The sequence below is a fragment of the Notolabrus celidotus genome, chromosome 18 (assembly GCF_009762535.1).
Source record: "Notolabrus celidotus isolate fNotCel1 chromosome 18, fNotCel1.pri, whole genome shotgun sequence".
NCBI lineage: Eukaryota > Metazoa > Chordata > Actinopteri > Labriformes > Labridae > Notolabrus > Notolabrus celidotus.
Genome location: NC_048289.1, coordinates 24,030,115 through 24,052,408, shown reverse-complemented (window position 1 = coordinate 24,052,408; position 22,294 = coordinate 24,030,115). Strand labels below are relative to the sequence as shown.

The 22,294-nt window shown below is 41.3% G+C and overlaps 1 protein-coding gene and 1 non-coding gene across 2 annotated transcripts; both read left to right on the top strand.

The window, feature by feature from the left end:
• The first annotated feature begins 1,589 nt into the window (after positions 1-1,589).
• On the top strand, positions 1,590-1,671 carry trnal-aag. The gene has a single exon. It is a non-coding gene; the product is annotated as a tRNA-Leu (tRNA).
• A 143-nt stretch (positions 1,672-1,814) lies between these two features.
• Positions 1,815-22,294, top strand: polr3e (polymerase (RNA) III (DNA directed) polypeptide E). The gene is made up of 21 exons (XM_034707964.1): positions 1,815-1,991; positions 4,487-4,602; positions 6,978-7,028; positions 7,146-7,223; positions 7,310-7,425; positions 8,340-8,422; positions 8,586-8,693; positions 9,243-9,292; positions 9,400-9,519; positions 9,653-9,738; positions 11,006-11,050; positions 11,148-11,239; positions 11,501-11,621; positions 11,751-11,832; positions 11,914-11,973; positions 13,157-13,314; positions 13,430-13,491; positions 13,581-14,032; positions 19,184-19,261; positions 21,627-21,749; positions 21,837-22,294. Exons 2-21 carry the CDS (start codon positions 4,564-4,566, stop codon positions 21,891-21,893), a joined length of 2,061 nt encoding a protein of 686 aa, XP_034563855.1. The 5' UTR covers positions 1,815-1,991; positions 4,487-4,563; the 3' UTR covers positions 21,894-22,294.

Below are 22,294 nucleotides of genomic sequence, written 5' to 3'. Positions count from 1 at the left end.
TTGTTTCTATTTATTTATTTATTTATTTTAAAGGTATTTAGCTGGAATGAGACAAGTGTTCAATTTGACCAATTTTTGGAAGCTTAACACTCAACTTACAAAATGCAAATATTGTGTATATAAAAATGTTACGTGTTCAAACACAAACCTGATAAATCTGATATCAAGTAGGAAGAGAAAAAAAATAAAGCTAGAAGTACCACAACATATCAATTAATCTCTGCAACCATGTAAGTCCGCTGAGGTTTCTCACAGGTAACCTTGTATTGATGAACATATATCTTTATCTTATATTTGTACAGTTCTATCAAGAATAATATTAGTTATTAAAACACAAAAGAACCCATTCAGCATCACAAATTAAATAACAAAGAGCTGAGACAGCATAGTGACCAACCAAGCAAAGAACCCATGCAGTATCATGTACGGTGGCTGGGAAGTGGAATGCAAACTTACAAAGGATGAAACACTTTCACAAAGTTGAAGACAAATTTACATTTAGGAACATTTTTTTTACATTTTATAAAACAAAATGACTTTAGCAAAACACTTTTACCAAGAACAATTTACAAAATCAGAAACACTTTTACAAGCAATAAGGCAATTTTACAAGTGACAGGAAAATTTTACTTATCCCGAAACAAATTTACAATCTGCAGATTCTGACTGAAAAGGAATGTACCAACGATTTTCAAAATAAAAGACATCTGTGATATGAAAATGTGCAACAGCCAGGGAATTAATGTATGGTTGAGATTAACGACATTGTTTCCAAAAATATTTTGATTTAGATTTATAAGAGAACTGCTCAAAATGTGTTCCTGGTTTTTATTTTCAAATTCCAAATCAGATAGCTGTGATTGGCAGGAACACATTTTGAGGTGTTCGCTTATCAGTCTGAATCAAAATGTTTTTGTGGAAACAGCGCTGCTAATCTCAAATATATATTAATTCCCTGCAAAAATTTTCATGTCACAGATTTTCTTTTATTTTGAAAATAGTTGGTACATTCCTTTTCCTTCAAAATCTGCCGTTTGTAATTTTGTTTCTCGACTGGTAAAAATGTTTCATCGCTTGTAGTGTTTCTGATTTTTGTAAAAAAAAATTATTGAATGCAAATTTGTTTTGGCATTGGTAAAAGTGTTTTGCTAATATAATTTTGTTTTGTAAAATGTTAAAATGTTTTCCAAATGTAAATTTGTCTCCAACGTTATTAAAGTGTTTCTTCCTCTGTAAATTTGTATTTCACTTCCCAGCCACCATAATTGTGGCCCCTCAACAAAGAACTATAAACCCTAAAAAAATCACAACACCTACAGTGAAATAACTCAAACTATACAAAAAATAAAAAATAAGTAATCTGTAGTAGAACAAAAGCAACACATAGACCCACAACCAAAGAGCCCAAACATCTTAAGAACTAAAGCAACACAATGACCAAACACCAAAGAAACTAACTTAGAACCCAGACAATAAACCTTAGAACCCACACAACAGAGAGTTTTAATTTATTGACACTTTATATATCTAGTTTATTGTTGTTTTTGCATTTTGAATAATATCTCTGGGTCCCTCCGACGCCATCACGAGGTAGCGTGGCCGAGCGGTCTAAGGCGCTGGATTAAGGCTCCAGTCTCTTCGGAGGCGTGGGTTCGAATCCCACCGCTGCCACAACTTTTGCACTCTGCGTACTCTCAAACAGACATATCCCATATAATGAACGGTGTTGTTACCTACTATATACCCCACAGCGACTCCTCCAAAACTAACCAAAAGGGGCCATAAAAAAACGTCAAACTGTGAAGAAGTGTCGCTGTGCATTGTGGGCACGGGCTCCTCCCCACGTGCGGAGCAGAGTCAACATGGTACCTACAATCACCGACACACTCATGTAGCTGACACAGTTTCCTCTGCTACACCTCTGCGCACCTCATCTATGGACTGTGTCACACACGGATGAGATAGCTAAAGCTGGACATTGAAGTGTGCAGGTGAGAGCTGGGTCTGTTTGGGGACATGTTTTATTAAAATCAGGCCTGTTGGTAGCGAAGTGTGTTATTTTGACTGGCATGTGTAGCTAGCTAGCTAATGCTCGGCTACATTGCTTTGCTAGGTACCTCTATGGTTGCTAGCTAGTTTGTGTGCTTTACATGTATGTCTAATAACAGTAATATATAGCTAGTAGCTCTTTTTTTGTACATTCCTTGACATGTTAATTTGTCAAAGTAAGAAACAAAGCAGAGTCAGCATTGTAGTGCGGGCCTGTGACAACTTGCTGGAGGTTCAATGCTAGCTGCCTAATCAAGCTAACATTCCCAGTTATATGAATGTTTTATTGATAGAGTATCTGTTTTTTATTGTTTAACAACCCAGGAAGCTGTAAGATATGTTTTGATGTTATGTTTCACAGCATTTATACGAGGATCAATCAATTCACTTAAGCATTACATAGGCTTGCATCATGTCAGTTGTACCTGGTTGCCTTTTAATGATAGCATCACTTTAGAATCAAGAATCAGGAAAGCTTTATTGCCAAGTGAGCTCGCAAACACAAGAAATTTTACATGGTGAATGAAACACTGGTACTAAACAACAAGACAGTAAGGACACATCAAGACAGTAAGGACAGAACAAGACAGTCAGGACACAACAAGACAGTAAGGACACTACAAGACAGTAAGGATATACAAGACAGTAAGGATATACAAGACAGTAAGGATATACAAGACAGTAAGGACACATCAAGACAGTAAGGATATACGAGACAGTAAGGACACTACAAGACAGTAAGGACACATCAAGACAGTAAGGACACATCAAGACAGTAAGGACACTTCAAGACAGTAAAGATATACAAGACAGTAAGGACACAACAAAAGAGTAAGGACACTACAAGACAGTAAGGACAGGAAGGACACAACAAGACAGTAAGGGCACAACAAGACAGTAAGTACACTACAAGACCATAAGGACACTACAAGACAGTAAGGACAGTAAGGACACTACAAAACAGTGAGGACACAACAAGACAGTAAGTACACTACAAGACCATAAGGACACTACAAGACAGTAAGGACAGTAAGGACACAACAAGACAGTAAGGACACAACAAGACAGTAAGGACACAACAAGACAGTAAGGACACATGAAGACAGTAAGGACACTTCAAGACAGTAAAGATATACAAGACAGTAAGGACACATCAAGACAGTAAGGACACTTCAAGACAGTAAAGATATACAAGACAGTAAGGACACAACAAGAGAGTAAGGACACTACAAGACAGTAAGGACAGGAAGGACACAACAAGACAGTAAGGGCACAAAAAGACAGTAAGGACACAACAAGACAATAATGACACTACATGGGAGTAAGGACACTACAAGACAGTAAGGACACAACAAGACAGTAAGGACACTACAAGACAGTAAGGACACTACAAGACCATAAGGACACTACAAGACAGTAAGGACAGTAAGGACACAACAAGACAGTAAGGACACTACAAGACCATAAGGACACTACAAGACAGTAAGGACAGTAAGGACACAACAAGACAGTAAGGACACAACAAGACAGTAAGGACACTACAAGACAGTAAGGACACTACAAGACAATAAATATAGAAACCTAAAAACTAAACTTAAAAATTCAAAATAAAAGTGAAAATACTATCTTTACAAAGAAAGGTATAGAAGTACTTTTAAGATATAAATACATGAATTATCCTAAGCCAGAGTGCAAATTTTAGTGCATGAATACAATAATAAAATATGTTATAGAATCAATTACAATATTGCACATGGTTGTTGAGATATTGCACTGGAAATCAAAGTATTGCACATGTATGTGATGTATCACAGGAGTTTTTGGTGGTTTACTGTTGATTGTTCATGAGGGATACAGCCTGAGGGAAGAAGCTGCTCTGTTGCTGGGGTGTTCTGGTGCTCAAAGTTCTGAAGCAGCAAGTCAAACAGGTGGTGACCTAGGTGAGCGGGGTCTGTGACGATTTTGCCTGCCCCTTTTCCTCATCCTGGAGGAATACAGGTCCTGGAGGGAGGGAGGGCAGGGGGGCGCCAATGATCCTCTCTGCAGTCCTGACTGTCCATTGCAGTCTCCTCATGTCTGTGAGGGAAGAGCACAGGACAGACTCTGTGACTGCAGTGTAGAGATGTTTGAGCAGGACCTTTATAACCTGTATGTTTATAATTTGGCACTCAACCTCTTTTTGTGTTTTGTGTGGTTCAGTTTCTAAAATACGTCAGATGATCTTACCACTCTGTCACAGATTTTCTACGGACGTGACAACCCCCAAAAACACTGAATACTTTTGATCAAGTCACGTGTTACTATGATCTGATGAATCACATTGCTGCCTGTCAGCTGACCTTTTGTTAACCAGTCTGGGTGTGACCAGTTTGTAACACAGAGTGGGTGTGTAGCTGTAAGAATTAATTTCTGTACCTCTGTGTGTCTTTGATTCCAGGTTAGATCTCTGAGATCTGCTGCAGCTCCCCCCTCTGATTCATCTCCCATCCCCTCCCTCGCTCTGTCTGCATCAACATGGCAAGCGGGGATGATGATGACCCCATTATAGAGGAGGTAGGTCCATAGGAGTTTAAGGATACCTGCTGATGAAACATGTATTTCATATCTCTGTGCTTGGACCTCCTTTGTTGTTTAGTACTTGAAATCAACAAGCCAGTATTTCAGTGCACGAAAAGGGATTATAATTTTCCAGGGTGCTGGAAAGGAGGCTCTGGACAAATGTCGAACTTCGGGATGTGGTTTTCGTCCTGGCCGTGGGACAGTGGACCAGCTCTTTACCTTTGCAAGGCTCCTAGAGGGGGCATGGGAGTTTGCCCATCCAGTCTACATGTGTTTTGTTGACTTGGAGAAGGCCTAAGATCGTGTTCCCTCTTGTGGGGGATTCTGCAGGAGTGTGGGGTTCGGGGGCTGTTACTACGAGCTATCCGATCCCTGTACGACCAAAGTGAGAGCTGTGTCCACATACTTGGCACAAAGTCGGACACGTTCTCAGTGTGTGTTGGCCTTCGCCAGGGTTGCCCCTCGTCACCGATCCTGTTTAGAATTTACCCTGTATAAGCTGAAGTAAATGGATGGATGGATGGAAAAGGGATTGGAGTTGTGAAGATTTTATTCACAACATGGCTTTCAGATTTGTTGGTGTCCTTATGAATTCTTCATTTGCAACATTTCAATGAAGAATTGAAAAAGAGAAATGCAACAGTACAGACAGTACAACAGAGAGTACATTATGTACCCTCTGCTATGGACACAAAGTTGCACTTAAGCAGACGGTGTTCGAAGCAAGGCATTCCTGACTTTCAACCATGTTGCATGGAAATTCGTTTCAGCCGAGCGGCATCCTCCGGTCTCAAAATACAAATCCCATGCAGAAGTTTTAAAAACTGCAGTTCATAGAGCATCCACTTGAGGCTGGCTGCAGAAACCCTGAAAACCACATACACACCCATTTAAATAAGACTATCTTTGCAGCAATAATAAACATGTCTATAGCCTGTTTAAAAAAAATGGCTTCAGTCTGAATAGCTAGATTCTCTATCAGTACACACTGTACAGGGGGGTGAATTTTTTTATAATGCGACAGGCGGGAACACTGTAACTGTTGGCGAGGAGGCTCAAAGCCTGCCTCTTCACCTCACACTAGTTCGACAGCCGTTAGGTTGAGTTCAGCATTAACAATATGGCTCCCGAAGACGACTTCAAAACTGTGCTTCAGAAACAGATGGGTGACGTCATGGAGACTACGTCCTTTATTTACAGTCTATGGTTCCATCACATTGCTGCCACCTTTACTGGACCATTTAACAGACATTACAACCAGAGATGTTCCTTTTTTTAAATTTTTTTTTAAGTTATGTTTTTGGCCTTTTTGCCTTTATTAGATAGTACAGCTGAAGAGAGACAGGACATGTGGGGAGTAGAAAGTGGGGGAAGACATGCAGGAAATGGTCGACTGGCCGGGAATCGAACCAGCGACCCCTGCGACGAGGACTGCAGCCTCTGTACATGGGGTGCTTAGACCGCTAGGCCACCAGCAACCCCAACCAGAGATGTTCCTGAAGCATTTGTCATTCCTGACACCGATTCCAGCAGTGAACTTGTTTACCAGTTAATACCAAGGAACAATCCATTTTTAGTGGATTTGTAAACAAACCTATTGGAACACAGACTTTGGGTAACTGAATTTGATGATACCCCTCCTTCACTTTAATGGGATCTATAGCTTTAGAAGCAGAGCAGTGAATTGGAAACTTACTAGCTTACTAATGTACACCAATCTACTCAAACAGCCCCAAACAAAAGTTCTATTTACTCCTGATTGGGTAAAATGTGTTTAGGAAATTGAACTGTGTTTACAAAAAATAGGATTTAAATCATCCTTTTGTTTTAAATTTGTTTTCATCTGTTGCTGGCTAACCCTTTCTCTTATGGGTTACTTAAAGAGTTGTATGTTGGCCAAAACAAGACGATGACGATGACAATGATTATTAATCCCCTGAAAGTATCCATGTGATAAGCCCTTCTTCGTAAACAAGACATTCAATCTAGTTAATGTTGACATATCACACAGAGATGCACTGATCTATCCCTATCATGTTTCTTTACTGGGAGTATCTGCTCATACTGACTGTAAGGTAACATAAGCCAAGGGTTTGCCGTAATGTAACAGATAAGAAAACACTTTAACTTATAATATAATCTATTTTTAAACTTTATTGTTATAATTGCATCAAGAGCAAAGTCCCTTTTTAGCAGAGATAAGACGTGAAATAAAATCCACACAAGCACAAACAGACAGCATCAGAAGTGAAAACACACACAGGTCCCAAACTTTAAAATTTAAACTCAGGAAATAAAGATACAACTTTTATTTGTTCCTCACAGCAGATTTGTAAAATAATCTCTTAATTGATTTGTCTTTGTTTCAGATTGATGTTTACCTCGCTAGAAGCCTTGCAGATAAGCTGTATCTCTTTCAGGTAATCTTTTCCTTCTGTGGTATTTAACTCTGATGAATCTGATTCTCTCAGTTAGGATGTCTTCACTGATATAAACTGCTGAGTAACTAATCACTCTCTTTGTTCCCTGGACCACAGTACCCTGTCCGACCGTCTACTATGACCTATGATGATGTCAATCACTTGGCTGCAAGGATCAAACCGAAGCAACAAAGAGTAAGATTATTCATTCATTCATTTATTCATTCATTCCTCCTTTGCAGAGTATGTTTGTAATATGTTTGGCTTCATCCATGACTCAGGTGGAGTTGGAGATGGCCATCAATGCCATGAGTCCAAACTACTGTCGCAGCAAAGGAGAACAGATTGCTCTGAATGTGGACGGCACAGCTTACGATGAAACCAACACGTATACAGCGTACGTTTACCAAACCTCATCTGTTGTTGCAGAAAATCAGTCTGTGTGTTTTTGTTTCAGAGTCAGGCTGGGATAGTTGTCCGACTGTTCTCAGACTTTTATTCTTTTTTTATATATATATATAATTTTTTTTATTCACATTTAACATTATACACAAGAACACCAAAACAAACAATAAAACAAAGGGGACAATTAATTTAACAGTAACCCAAAACAGCAAACAAACAAAAACAAGATCAATAAACAGAACAAAAAAAAAAGGACTTATACAGACATTAACTCACTCCTCATACCAACAAGCTCGACCTCTATAATTTCATATTATTTTTTCCTTCTTTAACCCTCCTGTTATGTTCGTTTCTCTGGAACAGCAATAATGTTCCTGGGTCAATTTGACCCGGGGCATATTCAAATATCCAAGTGTCAGAACCCAAAAAATCCCAATACACATTTTTTTAAATCAAATTTTTAACTCCATTACTAAACATTTAAATCAACATTTAGTCCATTGGTGTTCTTTAATTCTCACAGATCATGGTTCAATGAGGATAACTCACTCGTTTTTCATTAAAATTAATGTTAAAACTTTTTTTAATGTACATTGGAAAGCCCTAAATATAAATACAATAGTTTTACATGACATATATTTTTGTTTATTTATTTACATTATAAAAAAAGATTATGAAGTGAAGTTGATAAATTAACACAACACCTCTTCTGTCACATGCTGCCCAGATTTTTATGCTGCATTTAGCTGGTTTGAAAGGCATATATTGCCTAAAATAGATTTTAAAAAGGGTCAATTTGACCCTCAACATAACAGGAGGGTTAAATAAATGTTGGCTGTTAAAAAATAAAAAATAAAAATATGACTGCCCTCAGACTTTTCTTCTTCTCCTCTTTTTTCTCTGCAGGAAAATGATGGATAAACAGACCTTTTCCTCCATCCAGGCCACCACCAACACATCTAGATATGCTGCTGCTGTGTTCCGTAAAGGTCTGATCTGGTTCTTTAGCCCCCATGTGTTGCCTTTCTTATCTCACCGTGTCGTTTCAGATTTTTGACTTGCATTGAATATCATGTAAAAACAAGTTCATAATCAGCCACAGTGTCTCCTTACTGTTTCAGTTTGTGATCGTTTCATTCTTTGTGTTATTAGGTGAGCTTCACGTCACGCCTCTGACGGGAATCCTTCAGATGAGACCCAGCTTCTCGTACCTCGACAAAGCAGACAACAAAACCAGAGAGAGAGAGGCGGCCAATGAAGGTGCGTCTGCTTTCAGTTAAATATATAAGAAAGATCAGTGTAAATGTATGTTTTTTATTAGAGTAATACATCAATAAATACAAGTCATTCAATGCAATACTATTTAAAGAAGTGTTTCAAATTAGCTGATCAGTCAAAATTGTTTAAAAATGTTATTGCGGCTTTACAAATGTTTAGAAAAACTGCCTAATTTTTCTGCTTCCAGCTCATCATGTCAGGATTTATCTGCTTTTTTCTGCTTTCATGTCACTGGAAATTAATTACCTTTTAGATTTAGGTTGATATTCAAGACATTAAAATATATGAAATAATGAATAATGCAACAGACACTTTTCACTCCTTATTATACAACTTACTTAATTATGACTTATCTATGAAATTATCATCAAATCTGCAGATTAATCATTAATAAAACAATCTTCAGTTCCAACATTACATCAACAGCAGAGCTCAAGTTGTGTGTACCTCTTAAAAACAGCTCAAAAACATTCCCCTCATTTATTCACTAAGGTTTGTACTGTCATATAATAAGGATCTTTTTGTCTTCAGGCGGGGATTCCTCTCAGGATGAAGCTGAGGAGGAAGTGAAGGCCATCACGGTAAAGACTCAAGCCCTCATACACACAAACACTCAAACTCATAATTGCACACACACCAATTTTAAAGGAAATCATTAAAAGAAGTCTGCATGTGTCCCCCTCCTCAGGTGAGGTTTGCTCGTCCTGAGTCGGAGCAGGCCCGGCAGAGGAGGATTCAGTCGTACGAGTTCCTTCAGAAGAAGCAGGCCGAGGAGCCGTGGGCTCACCTGCGCTACCACGGAGTCAGGGTACAAGAGCACAGCTTTAATGTTCAAACTGTCATGTTGTAGTACTTTTTGTATCCGTATGTTTTCTCTCACTGCATTGTCAGATGTGGATTTTGTTGTGACGCATTTGCACCATTTTGTTTTTCTAATCCAGGACAGTCGCTCGGAGCACGAGAGGCAGTATCTGTTCTGTCAGTCTGTGGATGCTTCAGAGAACTCTGAACTGGTCAAAACTCCCAAGTGAGTAACAAGAGAGAGCATTTTGATAGCATTGACCTGGGGGGGAGACTAGACTATTTCTTCTTTGAAGTCTCTGACTTCTTCATAAACTTTCTCTCATTGTTTTTGTTACACAGCGCGTCTGCTATCTTCTCTTCTTATTTCTTGTCAGTTAGTCTAAAAGATCATGTTGCTGCACATCATGATGCAAGAAATGAAACTGTCAAACAACCTTAAGATTATTCTGAGTGTAATTTCGTGAACGTGTTGTTCACACATGCACTCATAAAAATTTCAGGATTTTGCAGCTGACAAGTTGTAATTCACATGTCCCTCACTGTGTGGAGTTTTCCCTAGTGGGGTTGGCGATGGGTCCTGAGACGGCTCGACTCCATCACGGCAGTGGAGCTGATGGCTTCACTCTAGTCGTGCGTAGTCGTGTGTTGCGTTGCGTTTTTTACTCTGTCTCAGCTCCGGTAATCCGAAGCCCTCAGCAGCAGATACACAAGACTTCTTTTTGTGCTGGATGCCGGAGCATGACGCATCATTTCAGCACAGAAGAAAATGAACAGGACAGGAAGTCAGGTCCTGAAAAACACTAAAACATCTGGGTGATTTTCAGAATAAAACACTCAATACACAATAATGAGTGGAGCCAGATCTGGAGTCAACAGGTCAGAGGTTTACGGAGGCCAATAACGACAACATGAATGAGGAGAAGCTCATCATGGAGGTAGAAAAACACAGACTCACTACTACAGGAAATCCTTGGTCTTGCGACTCCCGCTGTCCTGTGGTCGTGCTCCATTCTGTGCTATGAAAACGCAGCCAGTGGGTGTTGACGGGCGAGAGAGCACGGAGACAAAACGCAGCGGTTCAGAGACAGACTAGACATCGATCTGGAGGAAATCCAGTGTGACACTGTAATCAGACGTGTTCACAGTATCAACAAATTAGTGGAAAACCTGCTGGGAGCAGAAAGAGTGTGCAGCAGCTTCTTCACAGGCACAATTATCATAAGTCACATGAACTTACTCGCTCGCTTTGACTTTTCCTGACTTTTACCTGCTGAGTTCACACATCAGCTCAGAAATTTTTGCAAGGGAATGTCAGAAAAAGTCAGTGAAACATTTTGCCGTCTGCGTCTACACATGCAGCTCACCCTGAACATTTCAGGACGTTTTTAGGAGTTGAGTGCGTGTGTGAATACAACTTTAAAGAATGGTTAGACTCCAGTAGTTCTGTTTCTAGTTCTCACTGTACGTAATGACTTCTCCTGTTTTTATAGGGAGTACCTGGCCATGCTGATGCCTCCACTCACAGAGGAGAAAGTGTGAGTATCCCTCGCACTTCAAAGTTCTGAGAGTTTAAAAATCGAATCAATCCAGAGATGTTTTATTCTTGTTTGTTGTTTCTTCTCTGCACGTCAGCGTGAAGCCGGTTGGGCCCAGTAATGTGCTCTCCATGGCTCAACTCCGCACTCTGCCGCTGGGAGACCAAGTCAAGACTCTGATGAAGAACGGTACGTAGACAGGCTCAGACAAAACTGACTACACATTACTTTTAATAATAGAAATAACAGTTCAGTAATCACAGGTAGCAGTTTTTGTTTTTAGCAAAGTCTGTTAGCTGCTTTTAGCTTCCAAAGAGTCGACTGGTTTGCACATTTAACTCATCCATAGATCTAGCTTGTGGTTATTTTCACTTCCTCTGTTCTCTTGTACATGAACAGCTGATAGAATCGTGTGAAGTTTTCTCTCTGCATGTCTCCTCTGCTCTTCAGTGAAAGTGATGCCGTTTGCTAACCTGATGGGCCTGCTTGCCTCTGGCACGGATTCCACTGCAGTGCTGCGCTGCATCCAGCAGGTGGCACTGCTGGTTCAGGGGAACTGGGTTGTCAAAAGGTGAGACTGAACAGCTTCAGAGCAGCAGAGTTTTTGTTTCATGTTTGTTCTTTTTGGGGTATAATGTATTTTTTCTCAAAGTCTCCATCCCGGCAGCTGAGCAATGTTTCTTTGTTTTTCTCTTCCCAGTGACGTTCTGTATCCCAAAAACACCTGCAGTCCTCACAGTGGGGTCCCTGCTGAAGTGCTCTGTCGTGGCAGAGACTTTGTGGTGAGCTGTTTGCCTCTCTTGAATCAGACCTGTAACAGCACAGATGAGATGGTGCTGACTGATTTCTTCCTATTTTTGTAGATGTGGAGATTCACTCTGGAGCGCTCTGTGATGAGAAAGGAGATCACAGCCATCATCAAAGTAAGAAACACAAAGACTAGATGGTGTCTGTCTTTATGTTGTTTTTTCAAAGTGTTTCTTTGCTGCTGTTATTAATCTACCTTACCAGTTTAAGAATGTTTGATGTTGCGAGTCAAACGGTACATAAGTGTATAACTCATGAACCCCAGAAGCTTCTTTCCCTGTAAACTAACCTTCATTCAGACTGCAGCAAACAGATTTGTCTCTCAAATCAGGTCTTCAACAGAGACTTTCTGCAGAGATATTTGCAAGTGATTAGACAGGATATGTGTGTCATGAGATCACCGACCTACATGCGTGGGTTGCTTTGGAAACAAATGTGCCGCAGCTTTCAAACATGGATCATTAGTGAGGAGAGCCACCTTTCTCCTGAAATCAGTCACGATGAAGGGTCAAATAAGGTAATTTATGTCACCACAGACTGATGTTACTCAGTTTGATGTCACTTCGACATCATTGTGTCTAGTTACACAATGTTGCACCAGATTTGCATTAAATTTGTCACAAAATTAGAAAACATCTTTTTTTTTTCGGTATGTACCCCAAAAACAATGCATGTTTAGAGTCTTATCAAGGTGGCAGACTCTTGGATGTTTCAGATTCAAGGTTTAGTCATATAAAGTTAAACCGGTGTTCTCCCATAGACTACAAATAATGGACGCTGTATCCGTGACGTCACCCGTCTGTTTCTGAAGCCCTTTTTTGAGGCCAATAGTTGGTGGCAGCCATATTGGAAATGTTGAACTCAACATAACTGCTGTCGGGCGAGTGTGATGTAAAGAGGCGGGCCTCCAAGCCAACAGCCACAGTGTTCCCACCTGTCAATCAAGTCAGCTGTCCCTCTCATAATGGAAAACTGTTCAGCTGTTGGACTACACTGCTCATTACTGCCCCTGTGATTCCTGGTGGTACTGCAGCGTTTGTTTTGTACCTGGAAGTGTAAGCTCTCAGGAAATGTGCAGAAGCCTCTGTCTATATCTAACTGTGTATCAGAGGTAGAGCATGAATGAGCCTGCAGCTGAAGGTCGTATTTAGTGAGGGAGGAACATACGAAAACACCTAAGTCTGTAATGATTATTCAAGATGCTGAGCAGGAGTGTTTTTTAAACGCCTCCTCCACCTTCCCTCGCTCCTCTCATCCAGGTAAACTGAACTAACTCGTTCTTCCTCTCGTGTTTGTCAGCTTCCTCCAGAGGATGTGAAGGAGTTCCTGGAGCATGTATCGGCTCCTCGGGTGAACCGGGGCTGGGAGTTCCTGCTGCCAACCGATTCAGAGTTCATTAAAAAACACCCAGATGTTGCCCACAGGCAGCACATGCTGTGGCTCGGCATTCAGAGCAAGTAGGTCACACAAAAAAGAAGGAGGGTTTATGTCAATCATTTCCATTTCATTGAGATGCTACCACATTATTTAAGTATTTACTTTATATATGACAAATATTTCCTTTCCTTTAAGGCTGGAAAAAGTGTTTAACTTCTCCAAAGAGGACTTCATGCCAAAGAATTCCACTCAGCCTGGTGTGTACAGAGTCTGCCTTAATACATTAGACATGAAACATTAAGCAGTCATGATTTTATTTGAGCTGATGTCTGTGTGTTGTTTTCAGAGCCTGTCCATGTGAGCGGGGACCAGCGTCTAAAGATGGCTCATGAGCGCGCACAAGATCACCGCTCATCCCTACAAAAGGACCTGGACTCCAAACGAGCAGGAAGCAGCGTCCGCATCAAACAGGAGCCCATCGGGGCGGGCGAACCCATGGACACTTCCTCCTCCTCCTCCTCCATCCCAAACGGTTCCGTCAACGGTTACCCCAGCTCCTCCTCCCCCGGGTTCGATCACACTAACGGCAACGGGGCCAACGCGTCGTCCCTGGAGCTGCAAGACTTTGTGAAAAAGACTTTTGGGAAGCATTTTGTACTGACGCTGAACGAGTTTAAAAGACTGCTAAACCTCCACCTGGCCTCCATGCCGGTTGGTAGGAGCGTCTTCCAGTCCATCTCAGACCACATGCTGCAGGAGGCCATACTGCTCAGCCCGTGTAGACAGATAATGGTGCCTGTGAGTATTCACAGCGGATCACATACAACTACTTTACAATGGATGCTGCTTTCTTATAGGGATGGGCATTTCAAGCCAAAATACTATTCGATAATCATTGGTATCTATTCGACAATTATTCAACAACCACAATTAACCACCACACACACACACACGCACATGCACATGCACACGCACACACACACACACACACACACACACGCACATGCACATGCACACGCACTTGTCCCATTAATGCCCTGTTTGTGTAGCAGTCGCGCAAACCAGCAGCAGGATGAGGTGCTGCTAGTGGCGGGCACTGTCGGCGTCTGTCTCGATCTTTATGTCGGTGTAGCGTGGCGTGCATTTTTCAGCCATGCTCAGTTTCTGGAAACGCGTGAATATTCAGGAACGGAGAAAATCGCAGCAACTGTGGTCAATGTTTTCTTCTTCTTTTGATTTTTAATGCAGTTAGCATTCTTCTTCTTCTGTTTGGTAATGCGGTTAACAAACAGCTTTTAGACGCTCTATATCCACCGTCTGGCGGTAACACCGTATTACAACCAGGCACCGGTGAAAACGATGAAAAATTATACTTTTAAAATGAGAAAATATTCAAAGTAACTCTTCGATTTTTACAAAGTTGAAAGAATATTCCAATATTCAAAAATCATTGCCCATCCCTACTTTCTTACGTCTTTGTCTTTGACTCCGACCTCTATCACACTAACGCCATTACAGCCTGACACTATTCTGGCAAACACTAAAAGGGATTGTACTGGTGCACTGGTGTGGGCCTGCTGCAAAAATAGCGATCTCTATTTTCATGAAAATGTAGGGTTTGTACATGTAGAGCCAGCAGCTTCTGATGTGTACAGGAAATACTGTCATTATTGAGAGCACAAGCAGGAGGAAATAATCCATGGCAATGACAGTCTAGCTCCCATTGGCAATAATATATATATTTTTTGTGATCAAATTTTTACTTTATTAATATTGTATACAGGTTTTTTTTACAAGCAATGTATTGATCAACCCAAACAGCAACAGCATTCTTGTGCCAAAAGATAACCTACATATAAGGAAGAGGAGAAAAAACAAAACATCATAATAATAATAAACCAATACTATTCCATTGTTGATTGATTATCAACATAATCAATGTAGAAGGCTTTTGAGTTTTGAAGAAATCAGTTGCAAACTCTGTATAGTTGACTTTTTCGCCCCGTGATCTCTGGCTGTTGAGAGTAGGGCTGGGCGATATGGCCTAGGAATAAAATCCCAGTTTTTTTTTTACAAAAAAACTCAATTTACAAGCAGTATAACTTTCAGCTAGATGTATAGCTTGAAATAAAGCTACAGTACAACTTAAAGAGACTTAATTTTCCATCTCATGAAAATAATCATTTCTTTGACTGTGACTTTAAGCACCATGAACCAAAACTACTTTAAAAAAGTAAAAATAAAACTACCTCCTCTGGAAAAAAGTGCATATTCTAGAATAAACCTCCTTGAAAACGGAGGAGGTTACGGAGAAAATCTAGATTTTCTTTTTTTAATATCACCTGAAACAAAAAATACGAATTAATCGATTAAATCAATTTATCATACAGCCCTAGTTGAGAGTTCAAGGTACAAGATATCTAGGAAAGTACGTGCTGGGGTTTCCAACGCGGTGCAATAATCTTTTTCGCTGCTGTGAGACCAGCTAGTACCACCCTTTTTCTTATCAATTATCAAGCCTGTATTAGCAAGATCATTTAATACAAGTGTAACAGGCGAAATAAGTAAATTGATCTCAAACATCTCAGACAGATTGGAGGCAACCATCCCCCAAAAACTGTCCACCAGAGGGCGTTCCTAAACTGTTATTTTGAACTGGAATGTCCATTGGCAATAATCTGAAGATGGTTTATTATTCTCTGTAAACTGATATCTGCACACGAGTTCAGCTTACAATCCAGTTTAAGCAACAAGTCTGCTTGAGGCTGTATTGAGGCAGAGTTGAGATTTTCAGACTTCTTGAAACGCACCAGAAATGATCAACCCGACCTTCAAATAGAGACGAAGCATTTTAAAAGTTGTCCTCTTCCCTTCTTCTGTTAGTTGCAAGTAAAGCACAAGAAAATATGTTTCAGGATTAATTCAGAGTGAAGCCTCCGTTTAACTCACTATTTACAGAGAAACTGAGACTCATCAGAAACAGGATGAACAGGAGCTCTTCTGGGGGTTTGTAATGAACCAAAAATAACAGCTTTTATTTTGCAGACATCTCAGGGCGGGCAAACTGATCTGAACACACGATCACTTTTCAAGTTGTTAATTTGACAGAGAACATGCAGCACAGGGAAAACAAAGTCTGAGCAGGGAGTTGTTTATTACTAACCTAACAGCTGAATACACTGGAACTACAGAGAAGTTGACCGTCGTCTTCAGAGGTATGAGATGAAAGCAGATGGGTTTGTAGGTTGGTAAGAAGATGAGTAAATAAGTTTGAAAGATGATCAGGCATCTAAACCTGTTCAGCAAGCGTAGTTGACCTTGGGTGCTTTTTTTGTTTTAACAGTTAACAGCAGCAGGAAGCGCTGGAGCTGTAACAAGTTAACTAGTCAGCAACCCAGGTAAAGCCCAAAACTCAAGGGTTCAGGCCGTGTAAATACCATTTCAGTTTTTGAGATGCTGCAGGGTTAATTAAGTCCTCAAGAGAGTTGCCGCTATTACTGATCTGGACCAGTTTTTCTAACGCAGGGTATTTTAAAGCCTCTCATTCGGCTCTGGATCTGCAAGATTTCCAACATGTCGCTCTGTCATTGAGAGAAACAATTGGATCAATTAGATTTCTCTTCTAACTGGCTCAGACCAAAGGTCCACCTGAGGAGACGCAGAATTGAGTGTTCCTGTCTGAGATTACACTCTCTATTGTCCTGGATCCAGTCCCTACTGGTCTGGTCCCAGTCTAGTTCAAACCTCCTGTGTCAGCTGAGGAGGAGGGGGTTTCCTCACGGGCAGCCTGAATGCAAAGCTATCAGTTTTCCCGAGCAGAGTAACGACATTAACGGTCGCTTTGCTTGTGAGTGCCGTGTTGCAGTCAATGCAGTGATGCGATGCAGACCTCGATCTCAGGTTCCACTCAGGTTCCTGGAGCCACCTGATCCCTGTGTGTTTATAGTCCATCCACTATGTTTGGACTCAAGTTTATACGGCTTAATATAGACAGATCAGACTTGTTATTGTTGTTTCTTTTAGCCACGCTTTGCTTAGTGTGGTGTTTGCTCACAGCGCAGGGAGTGCCGTCTTGTTTCATTAAGCAGGTCGAGCCTGGCCCTGGCTTAGGTCTTACACAATCTACTTCCCTCACATTGGAGGGTTTTAATGGCTGCAGGGAGGGAGTGGCCGGACGCCATCTTTGTTATGCAACAGATTATAGGCCTCGAAGTAAAGCTCATTAGTGATCAGAGAGGGGCTAATCCGGTTTGTTTGTAAACCTGGACAGATCTGGAGTCAGGTGATTGTCCCTCTGCTTCGCTGTGAGCCTTGTTCTTTAGACATCAGACAGCTCAGAGATCAGGTGTGTTTCAGACGGTGGGATGTGTCTGGAGGGTAATTCCGGTCTGGATCGCTCAGTGTTGGTCCTTCCTTTCACAGCAGTGCTCAGACGCTCTCCATTTTCAGCCTGCCATTCAGACAAGACACTAGATTTGTGACGGAGAGGAAGAGAAGAGTTTGCGTTTACACGTTAGCTGGTGTATACATTTGCACCTGAAGCATACTAACACAATCAATCTTTATTCTTGTAGCGCCAAACCACAACAAACGTTATCTCAATATGCTTTTACAAACTGAGCAGGTCTAGACTGTACTCTGTTACATTATAACAAAGACCCAACATCAAGACAGGGTAAGGTTTGCAGCCTAAAGCCGAGTATGTGGTCCCGTCCCAACACCACGACAGCTATCAGGGCTCCAGCCTGACCTGCAGAAATGTTCAACTGCATGATACTGAACGGGATAAGATGGTCAAACCAAACCAACATGCTTCAGAGAAGGGGATGGAAGAGTCAATCAATCAATCTTTATTAAGCGCCAAATCCCAACAAACGTTCTCCTCAGACTCTTTCCAAACAGAGCACGTCTAGACCGTACTCTATGTTCTATTATTAACAAAGACCCAACATCAAGACAGGATCAGATCCAGTCCCATCTTACTGACAGGACTCAGTCTGATCTCATCTTAATTCACCATGAGCAGAGCACTTTGCAGCATTTAGCAAGTTACAGTGGCAAGGACAAACTTCCTTTAACAGGCAGAAACCTCGAGCAGGACCATACTCATGTTAGACACACATCTGCCTGAGTGAAGACCAAACTCTCGACCGGGGACTTCTTTACTCCAAATTCTTGTTCAATTAACAGTTTGGTATTTATCAGAGTAACTTACTGCCCACTGTTGAGCTGAGACCTGCCTGAAACAGATAAACGTGGTGTCATGGAACAGGAAGTGATGGCACTTATGTTGCAGACATAAACGTTGGAAGGAAAAGAAGTCTCGGCTGGAAGTCGTTTAATGCTGACTGTAGAATGAGAAGGTTTTGTCCGTTTCAGAGGCATGCTGTCGTCAGAAAATGATCGGAAATATTGATGCTGCTTTTAAGTGCTCCTGGGATAATCTGATTCCCAGAGTTAGGAAGTTGTTGCTCTGCAGATGGTTTTGGTGTTTTTGAGCTTCCTGTTAAAGTTGGATGCAAACAAGATGTCGTATTTATTACCAATGGCATTGAAATATCCTGATCTTTAGAATTTCCCGGACTACTTGCAGCATAATTGTGTCCATTAAAGCCACAAACATAAAATTGAATGTCCAATTTTAGGATTTAGGCTAATCCCTACTCCCCCAGGTCCCTCAGCATTGAAACCAACATCAATGCCAGATCAATAAAAGCATGAAAACAAAGAATATGTGACATAACAAACTGATTCCATGGAACATTTCATCCACCATGTTTCTGTTAAGCATTTCGACAGCAAATTGAGTCATGCACCAGAATTCTTGCTCTCTGTTTTGCTTGACGTTGTCTGGCTCGGTTTAACTCAACTTCTTTGAAGTTTAAATTGATTTCCTCCTGCTCCATTGCCTTTTTTTTTTAACACTCCTTTTTCTCCCTCTCTCTGTAGTTTCCTGCTCAGAGCACTGCAGCGCCTGACGAACAGAAGGTGTTTGGTTTGTGGGACACCGGAGAGGATTTCGACACGGTAAGAACTCTGATGCTCGTTGAAAAGCTTTACATTCGCCTCTCTTTTTTACAACACGTGTCGATTTTGCAGAAAGTCACCACAAACCTCAAACCAACGATCACAGATCATGATGCTGAGACATCATATGCAGAGTGTCAGCGTGGGCTGTGATTGGCTGGCTGCATCACTGCAAAGAGACAGATAAAAAAGTAGGACACTGCTCTTTTTGCCAGGAAGCACAAAGTGAAAAGTGCAAACCAACAGCATATCTTCTCTTTTCATTTCCATCTCTCATATTAAGTATATTTAGCTCTTAACATGCTACCTCCTAAGTATCCCATCAAATCCTCTTCCTTTGTGTTGAGAGTTACCTTAAAGGAGTTTTTAAGATATAAGCTAAGGAGTTTGATAAACAGATCAATACCCAACTTATACCTAAATAGCCTCTTTCCCATAATGTACTTCTTAAAATTAGGGATGCATCGATCTGATCCTGGTATCGATATCGGCTAGATCGGACACAAAAAGCTAGATATCGGTGACAAGGGGCCGATATATAGTGCCGATCCACATGGCAGATCTATTCATCTCAGTTCCAAGCTTTTCTGTGTTTCAAATAGCCACGTGCGTCTCCTACGTCATCAGCGCTGGCCGGTCTGGGCATTTTTGCCCAAAGGAAGAAGTTTACATCAGCTGTAGTGTACTGCAAAGAAGGAAGACACCTTCTATTAATGGATTAAAAGTGTGAAAAAACGGACAGGTTATTGGAGTTAATTGTTCCGGATCCTTGAAATGAAGGGATTCCAGCCTCTGGTTCAGCACTTGGAACCCAGGTACAGTTCACCATCAAGTCAGAAAAGCCTTAAGTTGCCAAAACGTGATTCTATCCTCACATTAAGGAATAGAGATTGTTAAATCAATACCAGGATCGGATCGGCTAGTATCGGTCTCGGCAGATACCAAAACCCAGGTATGGATATTGGTATAGGGACCTAAAAAGTGGGATCGGTGCATCCCTACTTAAAATTTCAGGAACATTTCTAGAAAATTCCAGGAGCTCCGGCCTTGAAATTTTCCAAGGTTGCCCATTCCTGCCGGGCATGGGACGGGAGAAGAGTTTCATTTGGAGACATAATATCAAACATGCTGTGAAGGCCACTGTGTAGTGTTCACAACATGATGGCAGAGGAAGTCACAGAGACGTACGCTATTACGACCTTTGTTATACATCCATATCAACGCTACGGGCAAACGTACGGATGTGCAGACATCACTTGTCTCGTCTTGGAAATGATTCCCCTTCTTCAATCTAGGGTGTTTTTATTTTTTATGTAGGGCGTTGCTCCTCCGGTTTCACTTGATTTGATTGCATTGAATTCTCTGTAATATCTTCTGTTGTATTCTCACATCAGATCTTCCTGGTTTCTTGCTGAGATTTCACTGAGAGGCTGTCAGGAGAAATATTGGATAAAGTCAGGATGAACATTTTGTGTGTTTGCGTTCACACATGTAGCCCACTCTGAAATTTTCAGGGGTTTTGTGTATGTGTGAATGAAGCTTGTAGATCTGAATCTTCAGTTAAGTTTGCCGAGTTGAGCATAAAGACTGACAACAGGTAAAACATCCAGCCTAGATCTGACTGAAGGAGACAGATTTGGCCTGTTAGCACCACTTTAGCTAAAAATAGTCCAACAGATTTATCGTAACAAACATTTGAATCAGTGAGAATTAAAAGTTACCAATAAAGGTTTTTTGTTGAAGATAACTCCTGTCCTCATGCTTAGCTAGGCTAATGTGCTTCTGGCTCTACCATAGACTGTATAAATAATAGACGTAGTATCTGTGATGTCACCCTTCTGTCTAAAGCGCTGTTTTGAAGCCAATTGTCGGCGGGAGCCATATTGGAAATGCTGAAGTCAACCTTACTTCTGTTGAGCTAGTGTGAGGTAAAGAGGCGGGCTTTGAGCCTCCTCGCCAACAGCTACTGTGTTCCCGTCTGTCAATCAAGTCAGCTGTGACTCTCATAATGGGAAACTCATAATCTAAATATCTTCGAAATTGCTGTGTTGTGAAAAAATTCACCCCCCTACAGTGTGAGCTGATCGAAATATGAGCTATCCAGACTACACTCGTCTTTTGTACCAGGCTGTAAACATGTTTATTTCTTCTGTAAAGATCGGCTTTTTTGAATTGGTGTGTATGTGGTTTCCGGTACTTCAGGAGCCAGCCTCAAGTGGACACTCGATGAACTGCAGTTTTTAACACTTCCGCATTGGCTTCAATTATCGCGGCTTGAGGTTGCTGCTTGGGCTCTACCTTCATTTTAACATAACAAATGAATCATTTTCTTTCCACTGATTACGTTTGTGTTCTCCTCCCGCAGCATCGTCGGCTTCTGTACGACGTTTTCACCAAGAACTACCGGGTCAGGAGGAACATTGTACAAGCCAGACTGGCACAGGAGTTTGAAGACGTCTCAAAGGCAGACATCGACCGGCTGCTCAGCGTAAGAAGGAAGCTAGGACTTCACGTGATGTTTTTCTGTTCTCGTTTTTATTTCCTCTCATTTATCTGTTCTGTCGTCTCGCTCCAGGAGTGCTGCAGCAGCCACGCAGGGATGTGGTACCTCAAGGGAACGATACAGTCGTGACACTGAGAGCCTGCCCCACCCCTCGTCCCTGCGCTCGTGGTCACCGTCAGCCAATCAAATCCTCTCCCTGGTGTCCAGTGGGAGGGCAGACAGACAGACGAGAGCCAATCATAACTCGCCCAACTCAGAGGGCAGGCGGTTGGAGAACAAAGCATCAGAAAGTGAAGCTCGTCTTGAATCAACTGAAGCATTTCACATTAAAACGAGAGCTCTGATGAAGCATGGAGGATCGGAACCCAACACACACACACACACACACAGAGTGGAAAACATGAAGAAAAACAAGATATATATATATATATTTACGGTTTGTCACTAGATTTTTGGATTTCTGACATCATGTTTGATTATTTTGAATTAAACTTTTACCACACCAGGATGGTGTTTACTATTGAAAGCAA

Coding starts and splice junctions, on each gene's coding strand:
- polr3e (XM_034707964.1), top strand. CDS start 4,564: ATGGCAAGCGGGGATGATGATGACCCCATTATAGAGGAG. Junction 19,262..21,626: donor CCGGAGAGGATTTCGACACG/GTAAGAACTCTG, acceptor CTCCTCCCGCAG/CATCGTCGGCTTCTGTACGA. Junction 21,750..21,836: donor ACATCGACCGGCTGCTCAGC/GTAAGAAGGAAG, acceptor GTCTCGCTCCAG/GAGTGCTGCAGCAGCCACGC.